Raw genomic sequence first — 19,975 nt, 5'->3', positions numbered from 1 at the left:
AGGCTTTTGCAAAAAGAAGGAAGCCATCAATAAAACAAAAAGGCAAGCTACTAAATGGGAGAAGATAGCTGCAAATGATAAAGCCAATAAGGAGTTAATATCCAAAATATATAAAGAACTCATAAAACTCAACACTAAAAACAAATTCTCTGAGAGGCACCTGGGTAGCTTAGCGGGTTGAGCTTCTGCCTTCAGCTCAGGTCATGATCCCAGGGTCCTGAGATTGAGCCCCACGGCAGGCTCCATGCCCAGCAGGGAGTCTGCTTCTTCTCTGTCCCTCTCCTCCACTTGTGTTCTCTCACTCAAATAAATAAATAAAATCTTAAAACAAAACAAAACAAAAAAACCTCCAAGCAAGAAACTGTGAGTCCATATATCCAATAAAACTGACCTTTAAATAAGAATGGTACAAACACTTATCTATCAGGAACACATGAATACCCTGGAAATACTCATCTTTTGGCCCTTCCTACAAAAATCTATCAAGTATGAAGCTCAAGGAATCAAAATAACAAGAGACTGACTTGAGGATCGATGTAAATGTATACAGGTATAAAATATTCAGATATCTGCATAACTAAGGGTAGATGACAGTTAAACAGAGAGAGACTTTAATAATGGATATATGCACTAAAAGTTTAGATATGGCCCATGTATTAAAAAATAGGGAACCAGGGGTGCCTGGGTGGCTCAGTGGGTTAAAGCCTCTGCCTTGGGCTCAGTTCATGATCCCAGAGTTCTGGGATCATGCCCTGCATCGGCCTCTCTGCTCAGCAGGGAGCCTGCTTCCCTTCCTCTCTCTCTGCCTGCCTCTGCCTACTTGTGATCTCTGTCAAATAAATAAAAAAAATCTTTGAAAAAAAATTAAGATAAAAAAAAGAAAAAAATAGGGAACCATATTATGAGAGTTTTGATAGCTGTATCTGCTTTCCAGCTAGCATATAAAGAACTTGGAAGTCATCACTCCCATCCTCACCACAAGAAAAGCGTTGATTAAACACACAAGCAACCCTTCTTGGATCCATTAGAGAACTGAGGGCACAGGGTAAACCACCATACTGGAAAACTGTAGAGACAGGTGGTAGAGAATCACAGCTTCCCAGCAGCAGGAACTAGAGCCAGCAACTGGTAGGAATGCTTACGGGGGAGCTGATTAATTTCTGGGGAGTGAGCTATCAAATAGCTTGAGAGAGAAAACTCCTGGGAACCCAGGCTCTAGGAGCCCCACCAGGTTCTCAGGGTGAAAAATCAATGAGAAAAATCCCTGGTTGCTTCTTGCAGAGGAAAGGAATACATAACAACCCTGAAGTGAGACCAAAGCATTTTGTTCTCCTAAATTTGGGGTCTACTGGACCCCAACCAACATGGGAGAAGAAAATATCTAACTCCAGTGTCCTCTCACCTTCTTATTTCACCTAAAGAAAGAAAGGTGCTGAAAAGCACTTTGGAAGGTCACGGCCCAGGAGCCCAAGCTTACTAAGAGAATTTTAGAAAATTTCTCCCCTCCCCACAGCTCTTTAATAGGGTTCCCACGTGGTAACAAGATTATAACTGCAAATATAAACTGATCAGACACTACTAAGAAGGAGTCTCTAGGAAACCCAAAGACTATAGGAAAGACAAAAAGAAGAATAATGGAGGAAGGGGTGCCTGGGTGGCTCAGTGGGTTAAGCCTCTGCCTTCAGCTCAGGTCATGATCTCAGGGTCCTAGGATCAAGCTCTCTGCTCAGCAGTGAGCCTGCTTCCCCCTTCCCCTCTGCTTGCCTCTCTGCCTACTTGTTATCTCTCTCTCTCTCTGTCAAATAAATAAAATCTTAAAAAAAAGAAAAAAGAAGAATTATGGAGGAAATTCTAGCCTATGAATTCTATACATACAGCAAGCAAACCTCAGAGTAATGACCTTTTTACCTCAGTTTCTCTTCCCTAAGGCATCATGTCTGTCTTTCAACAAAATCACAAGGCATGCTAAAAGGCAAAAACATAGTCTAAAGAGACAAGGTGAGCAACAGAGTCAGACTCAGACAGGACAAAGAGTTGGAGTTATCAGAATGGGGATAGAAGAGAACTCTGATTGATATCTGAAGGCTTTAGTGGAAAAGTAGCCAACATGCAAGAACACAACACATAATATAAGGAGAAAGAAGGCAACGCTAAGAATCAAAAGGAAATGTCAGAAATCAAAACAGATCTGAAAAAGGTCTTTGATGAGCTTATCACCAGACTGGACAGTCGTGTGAGCTTGAAGATAAGTCAACATAAACTTGACAAATTGAAAAACAAAGAGAAAAAAAAGAATTAAAATAATGGAATAGAATATCCAAAAACTATGGGACAACTACTAAAGGTGTAATATACACATAAGGGGAATACCAGAGGCAAAAAAAAAAAAAAAAAAAAAAAGAGGGAGAGAAAGGAACAGAAGAAATAATCTCAAGCTCTAATGGCTGAGAATTTTCCAAATTTATATAGACCCAAACCACCAAACCAACAGACCCATCTCGAATATTTACCAGAAATTAAGGACAAGATAATTACCTATGGATAATTACCAAAAAATCTACACCTCGGTGTATCATATTCAAACCGAAGAAAACCAAAGACAAGGAGTAAATATTTAAAGACTCCAGAGAGGAAAAAAAGACAAAACACTACCTATATATGAACAGAACAAAAACTTCTCTTCAGAAACCATGCATGGAAGAAGAGACTAGAGTGAAACACTTAAGTGTTGAAGAAATGAACCCACCAACCACCAAGTCTATATTCAGCAAAATTATCCCTGACTCTCTCATACTAAGAAAAATTGAGGGAAACTACTGCCAATGGACTTGCCGTAAGAAAAAACATTAAAAGTTCTTCTGGGGGCAACTTACTGACTCAGTCAGTTAAGCGTTCTACTCTCGCTTCTGACTCAGGTAATGATCTTGTGGTCATAAGGTCAAGCCCGGCATCATGCTGAGTGTAGAGCCTGCTTAAGATTCTCTCTCTCCCTCTGTCCCTCCCTCCCTCCCACTCACACAGGCATGTGGGCATGCTCTAGCTTAAAGAAAAAAAAAAAAAAAAAAAAAACCTTCTCAGAGGCAAATGGTAAATATCAGATAAAAAAGTCTAAAACTCAGAACTTCATAAACAAAGGAAGAGAATTAGAAAAGGAATAAAACTTATATAAAGTTATTATTAACTAGTCACATAAATAACAGTTTGTTTATAATTATAGCAAACAATGTATTGGTTGATTATTGCTTATGGATATGTAAAATGAATGACAGCAACGTACTAAGTGGCAAGAGGTAGGAATGAGGATACTGTTCACTAATTCAGAAAGGTATATGCACTCCTATGTTTACTGCAGCATTATTAAAAATAGTCAAGATTGGGGTGCCTGGGTGGCTCAGTGGGTTAAAGCCTCTGCCTTCTGCTCAGGTCATGATCCCAAGGTCCTGGGATCGAGCCCCACATCGGGCTCTCTGCTCAGCAGGGAGCCTGCTTCCTCCTCTCTCTCTACCTGCCTCTCTGCCTACTTGTGATCTCTGTCCGCCAAATAAATAAATAAAATCTTTAAAAAAAAAATAGTGAAGATATGGAAGCAGTCTGTCCATCAATGGATGCATGGACAAGGAAGACACGGTGTACATATATATAACATATATATATATATGTTATATATATACACACACATACCCACAGCCACAAATTATTACACAGTCATAAAAAAGGATGATGTTATAGCATTTGAGACAACATGAATGAACCTAAAGTGTATTACGCTAAGTGAAATAAGTCAGACCGGGAAAGACAAGTTTTATATGATTCCACTCATAAGTGGAATCTAAAAAATAATAATAAATCAATGAACAAACAAATAAAGATAAACAGACCTATCGATACAGAGAACAAACTGATGGTTGCCAGAGGGTAAGCCAGGCAGGCAACAGGGAGGTTGGACAAAAATTGGTGAAGTGGCCATACAGGCTTCCAGTTATGGAATGAATGACTCCTGGGAATAAAAGGCACATTGACTGTAAGGAATATAGTCAATGACACTCTAACAGTGATGTATGAGGACAGATAGCATCTACCCTGAGGTAAACAAAGCATCATGTATAACTCTATCAAATCACTACACTGTTACTTCAAACACTGTATGTCAATGGCACTCAAATCAATCATTCATTCATTCATTCATTAAATGACATTCATTAAATGGTGCCTGTACAATGAAGCAGTATACTTGAAACTAGATTTAAATTAGCTGTAAAGTACATTTCAGACTCTTGGGAAACCACTAAAAAGTTAAAAAGGAATACAACTGATATGCTAAAGAGAAGTTAAAAAAAAAAAAAAGAAAAGATCTAATTCTCTACAAAAAAAGAAGAAAAAGCAGAAAAAAACAAAACAAAAAAAGAACCATGGTAATAAATAGAAAAGCTATAAATAAGATCAAAATTAAGCCAAGTATATTGATAATCACTTTAAATGTGAATGGTCTAAATATACCAACTAAAAGAGACTATCAAAGTAAATTAAAAAAAAAAGATCTGATTATATGTTGTCTGAAATAAACCCACTTGCAGAAGAGAGAAAGATATACCATGCTAACACTTAAAAACAGAAAGGAAAAGACAGACAGGCATATTAATTCCAGATAGACTTTAGAGCAAAGACCATTATTATCAAGGATAAACAGGGGATTACATAAAGATAAAGAGGTCACTTATCCAAGGACACTTAACAATCCGCACTGCTCATGCACCTAACAATGGAGCATCCAAACACATAACGTAAAAGCTAACAGAACTGCAAGGAGGAACAGGCAAATCGACTACAGTCGTCGGACACTTCAACACCCCTCTGTCAGGCAATGACTGGTCCAACAGGCAGAAAAACTAAGCAACATCTATCAACCATACCTACCTGATATCTGTACAACACTTCATCAGCAGAAAACACCAACAATAGAATACACATTCTTCTCAGGCTCACATGGAGAATTCACCAAGACAGATCACGTTCTAGATCATACTACACACCCTAACAAATCTAAAATAACAGGAGCACCTGGGTGGCTCAGTCAGCTGAGCAGCTGGCCCTTGGTTTTGGCTGAGGTCACAATCTCAAGGCCCTGGGATCAAGCCCCACATTGGGCTCTGAGCTCAGTGGGAAGTCTGGCTGAGGATTCTCTAGTCTCTCTCTCCCTCTCCTTCTCTCCCCCTGCCCCCGCTGAAGCACTCTCTCTCTCTCTCTCTTCCTCTCTAAAACAAATAATAAATCTTTAAAAAAATTTTTAGGTAACAGAAATCAAGGACACCTGGGTGGCTCAGCTCTTAATCTCAGCTCAGGTCTTGATCTCTGGGTCATTAGTTCAAGCCCCAGAGTTGGGCTCCAGCTGGGCCTGGAGCTCACTTAGTTAAAAACAAAACAAAACAGAAATCATAAAATGTATGCTCTCAAACAACAATGAAGTTGAACTAAAAAATAGTAATAGAAAAATATCCAGGGGCGCCTGGGTGGCTCAGTGGGTTAAAGCATCTGCCTTCGGCTCAGGTCATGATCTCAGGGTCCTGGGATCGAGCCCCGCATCAGGGTCTCTGCTCAGCAGGGAGCCTGCTTCCCCCTCTCTCTCTGCCTGCCTCTCTACCTACTTGTGATCTCTGTCAAATAAATAAAATCTTTAACAAAAAGAAAAGAAAAATATCCAGAAAAATCTAAATATATGTGAAGATTTTTTTTAAAGATTTTAATTTATTTATTTGACAGACAGAGATCACAAGTAGGCAGAGAGGCAGGCAGAGAGAGAGAGGGGGAAGCAGGCTCCCCGCTGAGCAGAGAGCCTGATGTGGGGCTCCATCCCAGGACCCTGGGATCATGACCTGAGCCGAAGGCAGAGGCTTTAACCCACTGAGCCACCCAGGCGCCCCTAAATATATGTGAAGATTAGCAGCATACTTCTAAATAATACATGGGTCAAAGAAGAAATCTCAAGAGAAATTTAAAATATTTTGAACAAGTGAAAATGAACTACTACTTAGTAAAATGTGTGGAATCCATGAAAAGCAGTGCTTATTAGGAAGCAGACGGCATCCATGCATACATCAGGAAAGAACGAACATGTAAAATGAATAATCTAAGCTTCCATTTTAGAAAACCAGAAAAATAAGAACAAATTAAATCCAAAGCAAACAAAAGAAAAGAGATAACAGATACTACAGCAGGAACCAAGAAACTGAAAACAGGGAATCAACAGAGAAAATCAAGTTGGTTCTTTGAACAATCAATAAAATTGATAAACTTGCAGTCAAGTTAGTCGGGAAAGGGGGGGAAAAAAAGAAGACCAAAGCACAAATTACTAATATCAGAGACAAAAGGAAGGTCATCACTACCGATCCCGTCAATGTTAAAAAGAATAATTAAGGATTATGAAGAACTCTATATCCACAATCTGCAGATGCACTGTAATCCCAATTAAATCACAGCAAGTTTATTCTGTAGATGTCAACAGATTACACTGTATATGGAAAGGCAAAAGACTCAGAGTAGCCAATAAAATACTGAAGAAGAAAAACAAACTGAGGAAACTGACACTCCCCGAGTTCAAAATTTCCCATTAGTCACTATAATAAAGACGGTGTGGTACTGGTCAAAGAACAGACTGACCAATGGAGCAGAAGAGTGCGCAGAAACGACCCCCGCAAACACAGTCAACTAACTGATCTTTCACAAAGGAGCGAAGGTCATTCAGTAGAAAAAAGGCATTTTTTCAACAAGTGGAGCTTGAAGAACCAGAAAGCCACAATCAAAAAAAAAAAACAAATAAAAACAATCTAGACACAGAACTTACACCTTTCACAAAAATCAACTCAAAATCTATCAGAGATTGCATGTAAGATGCAAAACCTTAAGACTTCTAGAATACACGGGAGAAAATCAAGGTGGCCCCGGATTTCAAAGTGACTTTTCAGATACAAAACAAAAAAGTAATGAAACTTCACTAAAATTTAGAACTTCTCCTTTGGGAAAGATAATGGTAAAAAAAATGAAAAGAAAAACCACAGACCAGGACAAAACTTTTGCAAAACAAGTACCTGACTGACATAGGACTCCTGTCTAATATATACAAATAACTTTTAAACAATAAGAAAACCCAATTTTAAAAAGGGCCAAAGAACTTAACCTCATCAAAGAAGATATACAAATGGCAAATAAGCATGTGAAAATATGGTCTACATCATATGCCATTAAGGAATCAGAAATGAAAACCATGATACCACTAAACACACACCTATTAGAATGGTTAAAATCCAGAACACTGGGGGCGTCTGGGTGGCTCAGTGGGTTAAGCCTCTGCCTTCGGCTCGGGTCGTGATTTTAGGGTCCTGGGATCGAGCCCCACATCAGGCTCTCTGCTCCGCGGGGAGCCTGCTTCCTCTTCTCTCTCTGCCTCTCTGCCTACTTGTGATCTCTGTCAAATAAATAAATAAATAAAATACTGTTTTGAAAAACAAAAAACAAAAAACAAAAAACCCAGAACACTGATGCCACCAAATTCTGGCGAGGAGGAACAGAAAGAACTCTCCTACATCACTTGAGGGAAAACACAATGGTAGAACCACTTCAGGAGACATTGTGTCCATTTCTTAAATGACGGAACTATAGTCTTACCACATGATCAAACAATTGTGTTCCTTGGTATTTATTCAAGCAAGTTAAAAACTACAACCACACGAAAATCTGTACAGGGATGTTTACAGCAGCTTTGTTCAGAACTGCCCCAACGTGGAAGCCACCCTGAGATGCCCTGCAGCGGGAGAACGGGTCCGTGAACTGTGGCGTATCCACACAATGGGGCATTATTCAAGAATACAAGATTTTTGAAAAACAATGAATAAAAAACCAAAAAGCAGACCAGACCTGTAAATACAGAAAACAAACTGATGGTTGCCAGAGGGAAGGAAGAAAGTAGCAGATACCGGCTTTCAGGTATGGAACAAGTCACGGGAATAAAAGGTAGAGCACAGGGGCGCCTGGGTGGCTCAGATGGTTAAGCATCTGCCTTCAGCTCTGGTCATGATCTCCAGGTCCTGGTATCGAGCCCCACCATCAGGATCCCTGCTCAGTGGAGAGTCTGCTTCTCCCCTTCCCTCTGCCTCTCCCCTCCACTTGTGTGTAGGTGCGTGCTCTCTCCCCCAAAGGGATAAATAAAATCTTAACAAAAAAAAAACAAAGGTACAGCACAAGGGGGTCCCTGGGCGGTTCAGTCAGTTAAGTGCACAACTCTCGATTTGGCTCAGGTCATGATCTAGGGTTGGGATATCGAGTCTCACATTGAGGTCTGCGCTGATGGTAGAGCCTGCTTAAGATTCGCGCTCCCTCTGCCCCTCCCCCCATCCACTCCCTCTCTCTCAAAAAAGAGAGAGGAGGGGCATCTGGTTGGCTCAGTCAGTTGAGCATCTGCCTTCAGTTCAGGTCATGGTCCCAGGGTCCTGGGATCAAACCCTCCATCAGGCTCCCTGTTCAGTGGGGAGTTTCTCCCTCTCCCTCTGCCTGCCGCTGTGCCTACTTGAGCTCTCTGTATCTCTGTCAAATAAATCAATAAAATCTTAAAAAAAAAAAAAAGAGAGAAAGGAAGGAAGGAAGGGAGTGAGGTCAAAGAACATTAAAGGGGAGGGGAGGGAGAGAGGAAAAAGCTACAGCATAGGGAATATAGTAGGTGATACCATAATAGTGGTGTAGTCTGGTGACAGATGATAGCCGCATTCATGGTGAGGCCAGCATAAGGAATACAGAAGTTGCATCACGATGTCATATACCTGAAGCTACTATAACACTGTGTGTCAACTATACTCCAAAAAAAAGAAAAAAAAATCTAAAATAAAAAGATATGAGCCGTCAAGCCAAAAAAAGACACAGAAGACCCTTAAATGCACATCGCAAAGTGGAAGACGACTTTCTGTGAAGATTACACACTACCGGATTTCAACTGCATGGCATTCTGGAAAAAACAAAACTAGAGACATAAAATTTCAGTGGTTGCCTGGGGTTTGCAGGGAGGTGATGAGAGACAGAGAGAAAAGTAAGTGGAGGGCAGGGGCTATTTAGGGCAGTAAAGCCATCCTGTATGACGTTACGCATTGGTTAAAACCTATGGAATGTCAATGCGGAGGAAACCACGGACTACAGTTAATAATTTCTGGACACTGGTCATCCATTTTAATAGATCACCACACTTATGTGAGATGTTAATGACAGGGGAAACTGCTTTAAAAAATAAAGTCCGATAAAAACAAAAATGGGAGGGAGAGTATAAACATAAAACAACGCTTTTCAGCGAGGGTCTTAGTACAGACAATTGTGTGTAACAGACCAAATCAGAACTCCGAGCCATTCTAGTTCTCTTGTCATTTGTGTCCTTGAGAATCAGGATTCTCAGCATGGGAGACAGGCAACAGACATGTAACGTGGAAGAAGGAAAAGCCCTGCAGTCCTATATCTGACTGGGAACTTTAGGTATTTTATCTTTAAAAACAAGGTATTCTTGGGGCGTCTGGGTGGCTCAGTGGGTTAAAGCCTCTGCCTTCAGCTCAGGTCATGATCCAGGGGTCCTGGGATCGAGCCCCGCACTGGGTTCCCCACTCAGCGAGAAGCCTGTTTCTCCCTCTCCCTCTCCCCCTGCTTGTGTTCCTTCTCTGTCTCTCTCTCTCTCAAATAAATAAAATCTTTAAAAAAATAAAAATAAAAAATAAAAACAAGGTATTCTTAGCCCTGTCCATTTAAAAAGCCCTAAAAAACACGAACGGCCCAGCAGTGAGGAGTGCTCCTGGAGCCCAGATGGCGGCCAAGATCCTTCCCACTAAGACAGACAAACAGAAACAGGTTTTTAGAGGACTGGCTGACTCTACGTCTGAGGCTGGAACTTAGACCCATCAGGAACAGCCTGGTACTGCAGACAGCAAGGACGCTGGCAGAGACCGTCTTTCAAATGGAAAGACCACATCACGTGGACGGAAGAACCAACTAGAAGGGGCTCCCACAGGCCAAAAATGAACAAGAGGAGTCTGAACAGTGACGGCACAGCTATGGTGTGCAAGGAGGCAAACTCAGTGGTTTACGCAAAACTGCTGGCACCAGTTTCCACACTCAGAGCTTCTTTACTCAGTCAGGTGTGGCCTAAGTATTAGGAAGTTCAGAAGTTCCGTAAGTGGGTCGACTTGCTGCCAAGTTGGCAGGCGAGTGGTACAGAAGGTACTGACCCACCACAGGGTACTTCTCCGAGACGGGCCTGAGGTACGAACAAGCCTTCTGGGAAGAGGCAACATACACAACAAGCACCTGGCCTGCCAGCACGGGCCGTGAGAGCTCATTGTGCATTTACAACATTCACCCTCTGCCTGTCGCAGAAGTTTCCAGAGTCTGGCCCGTTTGGATGATTCTTGCCCTCCATTTTTAAACGTCCGTGAGAGCACATTCCAGACCCAACAATTCCATTGCTGGGTCCATAACCTACAGGAATGTGTGTTCACCCAAAGACCTGGGTTTGGAGGTTCAAAGCAGCACTGTTTGTAGCCGCCCTCACATGGAATGACCCCCAGGTCCAGCAAGAACGGAGGGAAGGAATGATCTGGATGCGAAGCCAACTTTACAGCACGAGTGAACCTCACGTGATGCTAAGCTAGAGAACGGACACTCAAGGGTGTGCGCAAATAACCCGCTTTTATTTAATGATGTACAAAAAAGAGGCAAAACTATGCTTTCCAGAGTCAGGACAGTGTTCATCCTTGTGGGGGATAATGAAGGGGAGGGGCTGCCAATCATGTTGCTTCTTGGTTTAAAAATTTGTCACGCTCTATCGCGTGACACAGGCACTGATCCAAATGAATGCTTCCATAAAGTGTTTCTGAACTGGATTTTTTTTTTAAGTATGTGTAAGTGTTTGAGGAAGAAGGTTCCTGTTTCCCTGGCCCAATCAACATGAGCATGGGCAAGTCAGCATCCCCGAAAGCATTCATACGTCAATACAGAATTATTAGTCCACAGAGAGCAGGTACCATGGCTTCTAGAACAAGACTGGACCGTCAGTAGTCACTCAGTATACACTTGCTAAATTAGCAGTTTCATCTTTGTATGTACACGTGCCTGTCAAAAATGGTGGTGACATGAGGCTACACAGCATAACCTAAGAACACAGTTTCTAAGGTCTGACTGCCTGGGTTCAAACCCTGGGTCCACTTCTTAGCTGTGTGACTGGAAACAAGTTAACTTTAGTTCCGCTATAAACCAGACGATGAGGATGATGAAGACAATCATAACAAAACTGTGGTTTTAAAAGAATAGAAAAAACAAATTCCTACACAGTATAAAAAGAGCTCACATCTTTTCACTAAACTCAGTTAAAATTAATGGTTTTTCAGAAAACCATAAGGAAAGGGGGAGGGTCACACTGACAGATAAAAGAGTAAGTTGCTTCTAGTGTTTTCTTCAACCATTAAAGTTCTGCGGTAGCCTGATAAACCTGTTTCCAAGCTGGCAGGGATGGCTGGGTGACTCATTTTATTTGCCTAGTGCAGTGTTTTTAAAGAATTCTCAAACTGAAGGCCTTGAGGTCAGGCCTGTGGCCCCAGTCAGGCCCGCAAATCACCAATCTTTCACATCCGAGCCAGCCCCTGCCCCACTTCAGGGGTGCAAATAACACGGCACAGTGTATGGAACAGAAGTGTCCGCCACAGTTCAGTGTGAACTCCCGACTCCGCCGCTACCCATGCGATGCTAGGGCTCTAGAGAGCTTTCTGCTCCCCACCCTGTAAGCCAGGGACAACATGCATGCGCCCCGAAGGGTGATGTTATAAATGCCTAAGCAGGACTCACCAAGCCCCCAAGCACTCACGCAGATATCATCCAGAACCCCTCATGTAGATGCTATGAGCTGACCCATGGCCCCCTAAACTCTGTAGGCTGAACCCCAACCCCCAGTGTCTCGTAATGCGACCCAATGTGGAGACAAGACTTGTAATGAGGTGATACGGTTAAAATGAGGCCATTAGAATGGGCTGTTATCCAAGCTACGGGTGTCCTTCTGTGAAGAGGGACGTGGACAGGCAGAGAAAGACCACGGCTGTGGGTCCACAGGGGAAAGACCACGTGAGGACACCGGGAGAGCCGAGGGGAGGGGCCTTGGGAGAAGGCAGCCCTGCCAACGCTGTGGTCCTGGGCGTCCCAGCCTCCAGCACTGGGAAGTAAATGCCGGTTCTTTAAGGACCACCGCCCACCACCCTCCCGTCTGCGGTGTTTTATATGGAAGCCCCCAGCAGACTAACGAAGTAGAGAATGATACACCTTCCCGTGTCTTCTTGGCTTACCAACACCTCAAATCCAAAATACTGGTTCAGAGATCTCGTTCACAAGCCTCCCACTCTGGAGACATCTGCCCGAGGGGGGCCCTGCAGATTCCATTTCTCCCTCCTGTTTCCCGGGGCAAACCCACTGACGGGTCAGCGCTCTCTATCCAGAAGCCCCTGGGCCTCCAGCAGGCCTCAGGCGGCAAGGCCCTTATGAAACCCGCCCGCACTGAAGATACGCCGGGTCGCACGGAACCTAACAGAGACGAGGTTTCCTTGACTGTGAGCTTCATGCGCGAAGTGCCGTAAAAGGGGCGAGCACTGCCCAAAGGAGGAGGCATGAGAAGAGAAGCAAGTGCCCAGGTCCAGCGGACTTGGGGCAGGAGACCCAAGTGGAGGCTCCCGAGGAAGCTCAGAGCAAAACAGAGGTTCAACACTGACCCCTGCCGTCCAGGCCTTTGCCCTCCCCAGACTGCTCCTTGGCCACACCTTTTAGGCTCTTTTGCTTTGAAAGATAAAAAATAAACCTGTGCAAACTTGCTATTCAAGGAAGTGAAGGCGATGGCAAAGAAATCATCTCTAGTTTTTGCTTGGGAATGGTGGATCTCATATATCGAGATCAAATTTCTTTGAAGCGGGTTTATGTAAATTTATGGAAAGAGGAGGCAGGATGTGACTGTTATCCATACCAACTCTAGCATAGATCGTCACAATGAAGGGCTGGCGATAAAGGCAAAGCAGGGGGTGTTACAGCTTCTGACGACAGAAATCTAACTACATCGGATTCATTAGACAGCTTACAGTTTTCTTAATGTAGCAAATATTAACTTATCAACGGACAATGTAAAGATTCAGTATGTAGGAAACTCCCAGAAAGACTTGGCTTGGATAGCACCCATCCTGAAAAAAAATAATAAATTAAAAAAAAAGGCTATTGGAGTATATATGGTGTTTCACTTACTAGTTGAAAAAATGGCTAACATTTTTTAAGGCCTGTCGTTCTCAAAAGCCACAAGGGCATCACAACAGAAATCCTGTGAAATGCCCTCTGCTGCCTCCCCAGCCACCACCCACATTGTCCAGGGCTCAGAATTTGCCACGTGAGGCCACCGTTTTCCTGCTGGCCCTGTCACATGAGACATGTGCATCTAACCTCCTGGGAATTCTCAAGTAGGTGAGGAGTGAGGCACTGGGTGCCCAGATATAATCAGAGAGACAAGGCCATTGGAAAAAGCACCATTACTGAGAATTCTAAAGATTTTTAAAATACCCATAATAGTGCATATTAAGACTAATATGTGCCATGCTGCTGAATGAAAGTTTGTCATATACTGAAACCTAACTCCTAACTGTGATGGGATTAGGAGGTGGGGCCTTGGGAGGTAACTAGGTCCTAAGGGGAACCCTTAGGAATAGGATTAGTGTCCTTATAAAAGACACCTGAGCGGAGCCTGGGTGGCTCAGTCCTTAAAGGTCTGCCTTCAGCCGAAGTCATGATCCCAGGGTTCTGGGACAGTGGGATGAACCCCACATCAGCTCCCTACCTAGTGGGGTGTCTGCTTTTCCCACTCCTACTGGCCCTGCTTGTATTTCCTCTCTCAGTGTGTCTCTCTTTGTCAAATAAATAAATAAAATCTTAAAAAAAAACAAAAAAAACAAAAAAAAAACACCAAACCTGAGAGAGGTCCCTTACCCTTTTCACCCTATGAGCCAAGAAGTGAATCCCCACTGAATACTGAACCTGCCTGTGCCTTGATCTTGGACTTCTAGCCTCCAGAACTGTAAAAAATAAACTTCTGTTGCTTGGACCAGTCTGTGGTCCTGTTACAGGAGCCCCAGTGGACGGAGACAGGCCAGATGCCATCCCAGCTACCTGATAGAGGACAACGCACAGCAATTCTCTGAGGGAGCTAATTTTATTAGTCCGGTTTTATAGATGAGAAACGTGAGAAGTTACGTGACTTGCCCAAGGTTACACAGCGAGAAAGAAAAAACAGCTGCTTACCAAAAAAAAGGCCATGGCTGAAATGTCAAGTGACTGAAAAATAGCGAAAGCTCGTTATTAGTTCAGTCACACCAAAGGGGTCACAATCGTTTGTAGTTTATTTCCTATCTGGGGGAGGCCTTTTCAGTGCTTACACTGTCCTGAAGTCAAAACTAGAACTCGGAGCAGTTGGTATCCTGTTCCTGCTGGTTGTAAGGGGCTCTCCCTCTGGAGAGTTGGGGAGAGAGGGATCTGCAAAGGGGAGCCTGTGGCTACATCCCCTCTCCGCTACCCTTTCTAGCCTAGTTCACCCCAACTCTTACCTGAGAGCAGTCAGTCCTCCTTCGGAGAACTTTCGAGAAGCACAGAGGTAAACAGGTATGCGTGGCAGGCCTGGAAGAGCTACTTACACCAGGCTGACGGGACGGTGGGTTAAAATTAGTACCGGGGGAGCTTCTTGGAGGAGGTGACCCAAGACTGGAGCCATGCGGATGGGCAGGCTTCAACAAGCGCTAACTGACAAAGGGATGGAGGACGCTGTCTGGGGAGAAAAGGGAAAAGGACCTCCCCTGCCAAGATACCACAGGTTCAAAACCATAAGGGTGGCCATATCCAAGCAACTTAAAAAATAAGAACGGAAACGTCTTACTAAAGATTACAGCTAACAGGACGCGGTCCTCCCAGCTCCTTCACCTTTCCTCAGAGACAGCCTTCATGGACAGAAACTCCTAATAGGCGGACCACTTCCAGGTTTAACGACGCTTTTGAAACAGCCCTTCCAGAACACCCGTGATTACGGCTGTTGATTACTTTGCGTGGTCCTTTAGCAAGAACACGCCTTGGCCTCGAAGGCAGGTTATTTTTCTTTTCTATAATTTATCTGAAAGATATTTTAGTCTCACCTGAAAAAAAGACAAAAAAAAAACATGCACAACCAAAACCTGGTAAAGGTTTGACCATCCAGAGGGCAATAAACTTGAAGAGATTTAAAAAAAAAAAAAAAAAAACCTCACAAAAGACTTAAATAAAAGAAATGAAAAAAGTCTCCCGGGCTGCTAATGGGATTCTCTGCGGCCTGGGAAGCGGATTACAGGAGCCTTGGAAGGCAGTTTCATCATGTGGGTGAGGACAGCCACAGCCGGCAGAGCTCCTCTGTGAGATCTCGTCAATAAGGAGAACAAAATTGCCACCATTACTCTTGGAAGTGCTAAGGAGAAGGCGGATGCGGATTTCATGCAGTGTTGTGCGGGGGGGGGGGGGGATAGGAAGGAAAACCAAATCAGGGGGTAATTTCAAAGAAAACAGCAATCTAAATCTTTAAGAATCCTAGGCAAAAGCGCCCAGCGCTCCAGGATGGATTAAGCCACCAGAGAAAACATCAACATAGGACACAAAGACCAGAACCGGTCCCATTTGCCATGCTCTCCTAGGTCCTGTCCACCGACGACGTGGGAACCAGTTCCACCCGAGGCTTCCCGGGCTCTGCCTGGTTGTTCCTGTCAGAGCTAACGTTCAGCAGTGCCTACTCAGTACCAGGCTCAGTGCTAAGCACTCGACAGCATCAGTTGCCCTTAGCGCTGATCCAGTCCTAACACGTGGGAACTTAACACTTCCATGTGCTGAAGAGGACTCGAGGCTCAGAAAGGTTAAGCAGCTTCTCTGAAGTTACACAGCACTACTCAGAAGATGGAGAGTCTGAGTTCGGCCTATGCAATTCCAAGGCCCCACAGGTAAGCACTGCCTCCTGGGGGAGGGGGTGGGTGGCAGAGTTTGACCACCTCCAGAATCTGGCTCAACGGAAAACTCTAGAATCTGTCTGCTATTTGTCTCCAGCCTATGAAGTTTTCCCCATCAGAAAGCTTTTGGTACCTGAGCTCCTGAAAACATTTTTGCAAAGCCATTTACTGTCGCCAGGGAAGTAAAGTGCTGCATATATATGACACAATTCTCCCAAGCAGAAAGACAGTTCACGTGCTTAGCCTAAGAACAAAACTCCCATTCTTATTTTCAAAACTTAATTCTTGTCTTTTGAGAAACTCAACAAAGTAAGGATATCGAAGGAAGGGCTTAAGACACAATAACCATTCTCTGTCCACGCGAATGAATTGTCCCCTGTGTTTAATCTTCATGCTAAGACACAAAACCTCGCCATTACAGTTAAAACTTTACTAGTAAAGAAACAAGGGAAGTCTAATGCCACAGTTTATGCAACCGTGTCAAATACTTTAACATATAAGATATTAAAATAGATCCAGGAAGCATTATGTGCACCACCAATAAATGAGCCCCAGCTTAGGAATCGGCTTCTGAAGGCATCCTGGCACCTTCCAGGCTCCAAGAGTCCAGAGGTCAGGGAGGCAAGGCAGAAAGCAGCCGCTCTTTGGGTCTACACACACCACAGAGGCTGGAGGAGGTCAAATCTCCAAATTCACGTCCAGCAAACTCCCCAGGAGTCAGCCTTGTTCTTCCTCACGCTACTTCTCTGGGAGAACAGAAGAAAGATCTTGCTTTTCACCACCTAATACAACACCGGAAACCTCTTTTTCAGGAAGCAAGTGGCTATCTTTTCTTCTTTGGTACAAGGCAAGGCTTCAAACAGATAATGCAAGTGAACCAAAATAGCTGTGCCGCCCTCCCCACTTACAAATATCACATACAGAATCCTCTTCACGGCCAAAGGCTACAAAGTTCCTCTGCAGGGCAGAGCAGGAGAGAGCCATGGGGCCAAAGGTACAGCGGAGCCGGGCCCCCTGCTTGCACTCCCCAGCCTTGATAACAGGAGGCCCCCAAGACTCACCATGACCTAGGCAGAGCCAGGAAGGGGCAACACAAGCACACATCCCGATCGGCAATGGCCAGTTCGGTCCCAGACATGGTGGCTCTTGTCGCCGCCCGCAAGAAGCCATCACCACCAACTCAGCTCAAGAGGCTGAGATACTCATGAGCACAAAAGCTAAAGCCCAGTGGCAGGAATCGTCCAAAGAGTTACCGAATGCAGACTGCCTAGGACTTCTCATCCCCTTTTAGCAGAGATGTATTGAGAGCACCCACCCCACTCTGTCCTGGGCACAAACCATGGGTTCACAGTAAATGTGACTCTGCTCTCTCCATGCCTAACGAGCAAAGCATCATCTTTTAGGGTCTCCCGGACGTCTCCCCTCCTTCTCTAATGTCACGTCCTGGTCTGGATCTCCTTAAACCTCAGGCCTAATCCATCAGGCTCTCCTTCATCCATCCAACATTTCGGAGCACTTACTGTGTTCCAGACACTAGAAAGAAGGCAAATATGAGGGATGCACAGTAATATCCCCCCCATTCTCCAATGCGGATGAGAGACATCTAGATTAAGAACACATCACAATCATCGCAATCCCATGTAACAAGAGCCATGCAGCAAGACAAATCCAACTTCACAGCAGAGAGAATGACTGTCACTTGACACTGACAGAGAAGGCTTCACACAGGCCACGGCTTCTCGGCTGACTTCTGACAGGTAAGTGAGAGGATATGGGGGGAGGGGGGGGTGGAGAGGAGAGGAAGCAAACAATACTGCTACAGCACAAGGACCTAAAACAGTATGTCCTGGTTCAAGGTGGGCAGTCCGTTCAGTATGGGGGGGGACCACAGAGGCATAGAAGGGATAGGAACTAAGGTAGGTTTTGGTCAGATTCCGAAAGGCTCTGCAAGTCACACCAAAGAACTTGGGGTGCTACTGTTGGTAATGAACAACCAGAAGGGCTTAAGGGAGAAGGTCCAAACTGAAGCCACATTCGGCCTGAAGAAGTGTTTTATTTCTCCTATAAAGTATGTTTCAATAATTGGAATTAGTTGCCAATGTCTAAACCTTAGGAAATTTCATATCAAAATCTGGATTCCTGGCTTCTTAACAACAATAACTATGGCAACAAGAGGCCAACCCCAGGTGGTAACAATAGTTTGGATGTGAGAAGCAGGAGTAGCAGCTGTCCCTGTTCTGACAGGATACCTATTGTGAAGTTCATGACCGTCTTCACCTGGTCCCAAAAAACATCTAAGCTGCAATTTCTGCTTTAAAGGAGAGAGTTACACGGTAAGACGTGTTGCAGAAAAGTTAACACTAGAAAGCAATGCAGTGAATAAATCACAGGATCAGCAAAACCAGAGGTAAGAGGCCAAGTTAGGGAGACATCACAGTAGTACAAGGAGGAGGTAAACGACTTAACTAAGGGGAAAAAGAGCCAGAAAAGGGTAAGGAGTCAAGAAAGGTTTAACATACTCCAGGCATTAAGAAGTTATCACAGAACTTTTGTGTGGCAATTATTCAAGGGTCGAAGACTGTATTAGGAGAAAGGAAGCATGATTCAAAAGTGATTTTCAGTTTCAAATAAAGTGGGTATTCAGTAAAACTATGTGGGAAAGCCACCCAAATGCCAACAACTTGCACAGACAACAATGAGGTCCAGTAACAACTGTCTGTGTGATTCTTACCCTGGACACTCAGGTTCGTCTTCCAGTCGGGACCGAACATACCCTAAATGCAAACTTTCTGAGCTAAGCGCAGCGCGCTCGCTCGCGCTCGCGCGCTCGCGCTCGCGCGCGCTCTCTCTCTCTCTCTCTCTCTCTCTCTCGACAGGCGATGCTTACAAGCCGGGTGTGGGATGTAAATCATTATAACCTCTCAAAGCACAGCCGGCAGCTACTTGGAAAACTTATAAACCCTCCAGGTGCTGCAAGCGGAAGGCCCAGCCCCAGAACTTACACAAGCCGTTGACATCCAGCATGTTGGAGATGCCCCGGTCACTCATGTCCACTTCCGGCTGGTTCTTCTCCCGGCTCTCCTCCACCAACTTTTTCAAAGACTTGGACATGTTCTGTACCAAACGACAACAACAAAGCACGTGGGCGACGGCCAGGGGTGTGCAGGGATAGAAAGGGGAGACGCCCCGGCCTGGCAGTGTCCAGTTTTCCCCCAGCCTTGGAGGGTGGGCATCGGTCTGGAGGCAGGGAAAGGGGGAGGGACGGCGGGGCGGGGCAGGGGAGTGGGTGGGGCCCGCACCACAACGGTGGCGCGCAGAGAGGGGAACCCAAGTGCGATGCCACACACACTCACCGCGGAGGGCAGCACCTAACAGGTTGGGCGAGGGAAGCACGGGCTTCCGCAGGGCACACTTCAGTGGCAGGAGGTGCACTCGGTCAGTGCAAAACGCGGACCGGAACGAGGAACACGCCCTAGCCCGTAGCTCGGCGCAGGCGCACACCCTTCGGCTCTCAGCTCCACGCCCTGCGGGCGCCTGACCCTTCCCAAATTAGGAGAACAGTTCGCTAGACGTGGCTCTAGGGTGAGGCTCCGCCCACAAAGTAAAGTGTACCCGCAGCCGACCAATCAGGTCCGTCATGTGCCTTCGAGACTCCGCCCCCCCGAGGTTTGGGCGTCCCCCTGAAATGCGCTCGCGTTTGTCATTGGGCGAGGACTGGGCTTGGCGCAAGCGCACTACTGTTCGCGCAGGCTCAGTTCATGGGCCGTAGCGCGGAGAGTTGTGGGCGGAAGCGGGAAAGTTTGGGACGGGGCAGAGGCGTGAGAGGGTTGGAGCTAAACTTGGGAGCTGGGAAAGGGAGAAGTTTCCTCTGTGCGCTGCTTCTTTAATTGTGGTTCAGTGTTTAGAAGTCGCTATCCTGGAGTCCG

The 19,975-nt window shown here is 45.0% G+C and overlaps 1 protein-coding gene across 3 annotated transcripts in view; it reads right to left on the bottom strand.

Annotated features, from left to right (window-relative positions):
- Window positions 1-19,543, bottom strand: part of RSU1 (Ras suppressor protein 1) — a 186,130-nt gene extending 166,587 nt beyond the window's left edge. For 2 of the 3 annotated variants that reach the window (XM_032880907.1, XM_032880906.1), the window contains exons 1-2: window positions 19,403-19,543; window positions 19,052-19,163 (exon numbers count right to left, since the gene is read on the bottom strand). In XM_032880907.1, coding sequence (XP_032736798.1) covers window positions 19,052-19,160 — 109 coding nt within the window. In that variant the 5' untranslated portion in view covers window positions 19,161-19,163; window positions 19,403-19,543. The remainder of the gene's footprint in view (window positions 1-19,051; window positions 19,164-19,402) is intronic. The other variant, XM_032880905.1, reaches the window with a different exon arrangement.
- Window positions 19,544-19,975: the final 432 nt, after the last annotated feature.

This window comes from Lontra canadensis, unplaced genomic scaffold (genome assembly GCF_010015895.1).
Source record: "Lontra canadensis isolate GAN:19392208 unplaced genomic scaffold, GSC_riverotter_1.0 scaffold72, whole genome shotgun sequence".
Classification (NCBI taxonomy): domain Eukaryota; kingdom Metazoa; phylum Chordata; class Mammalia; order Carnivora; family Mustelidae; genus Lontra; species Lontra canadensis.
The sequence above is the reverse complement of the archived record's forward strand: the minus strand, read 5'-3'. Positions and strand labels throughout refer to the sequence as shown.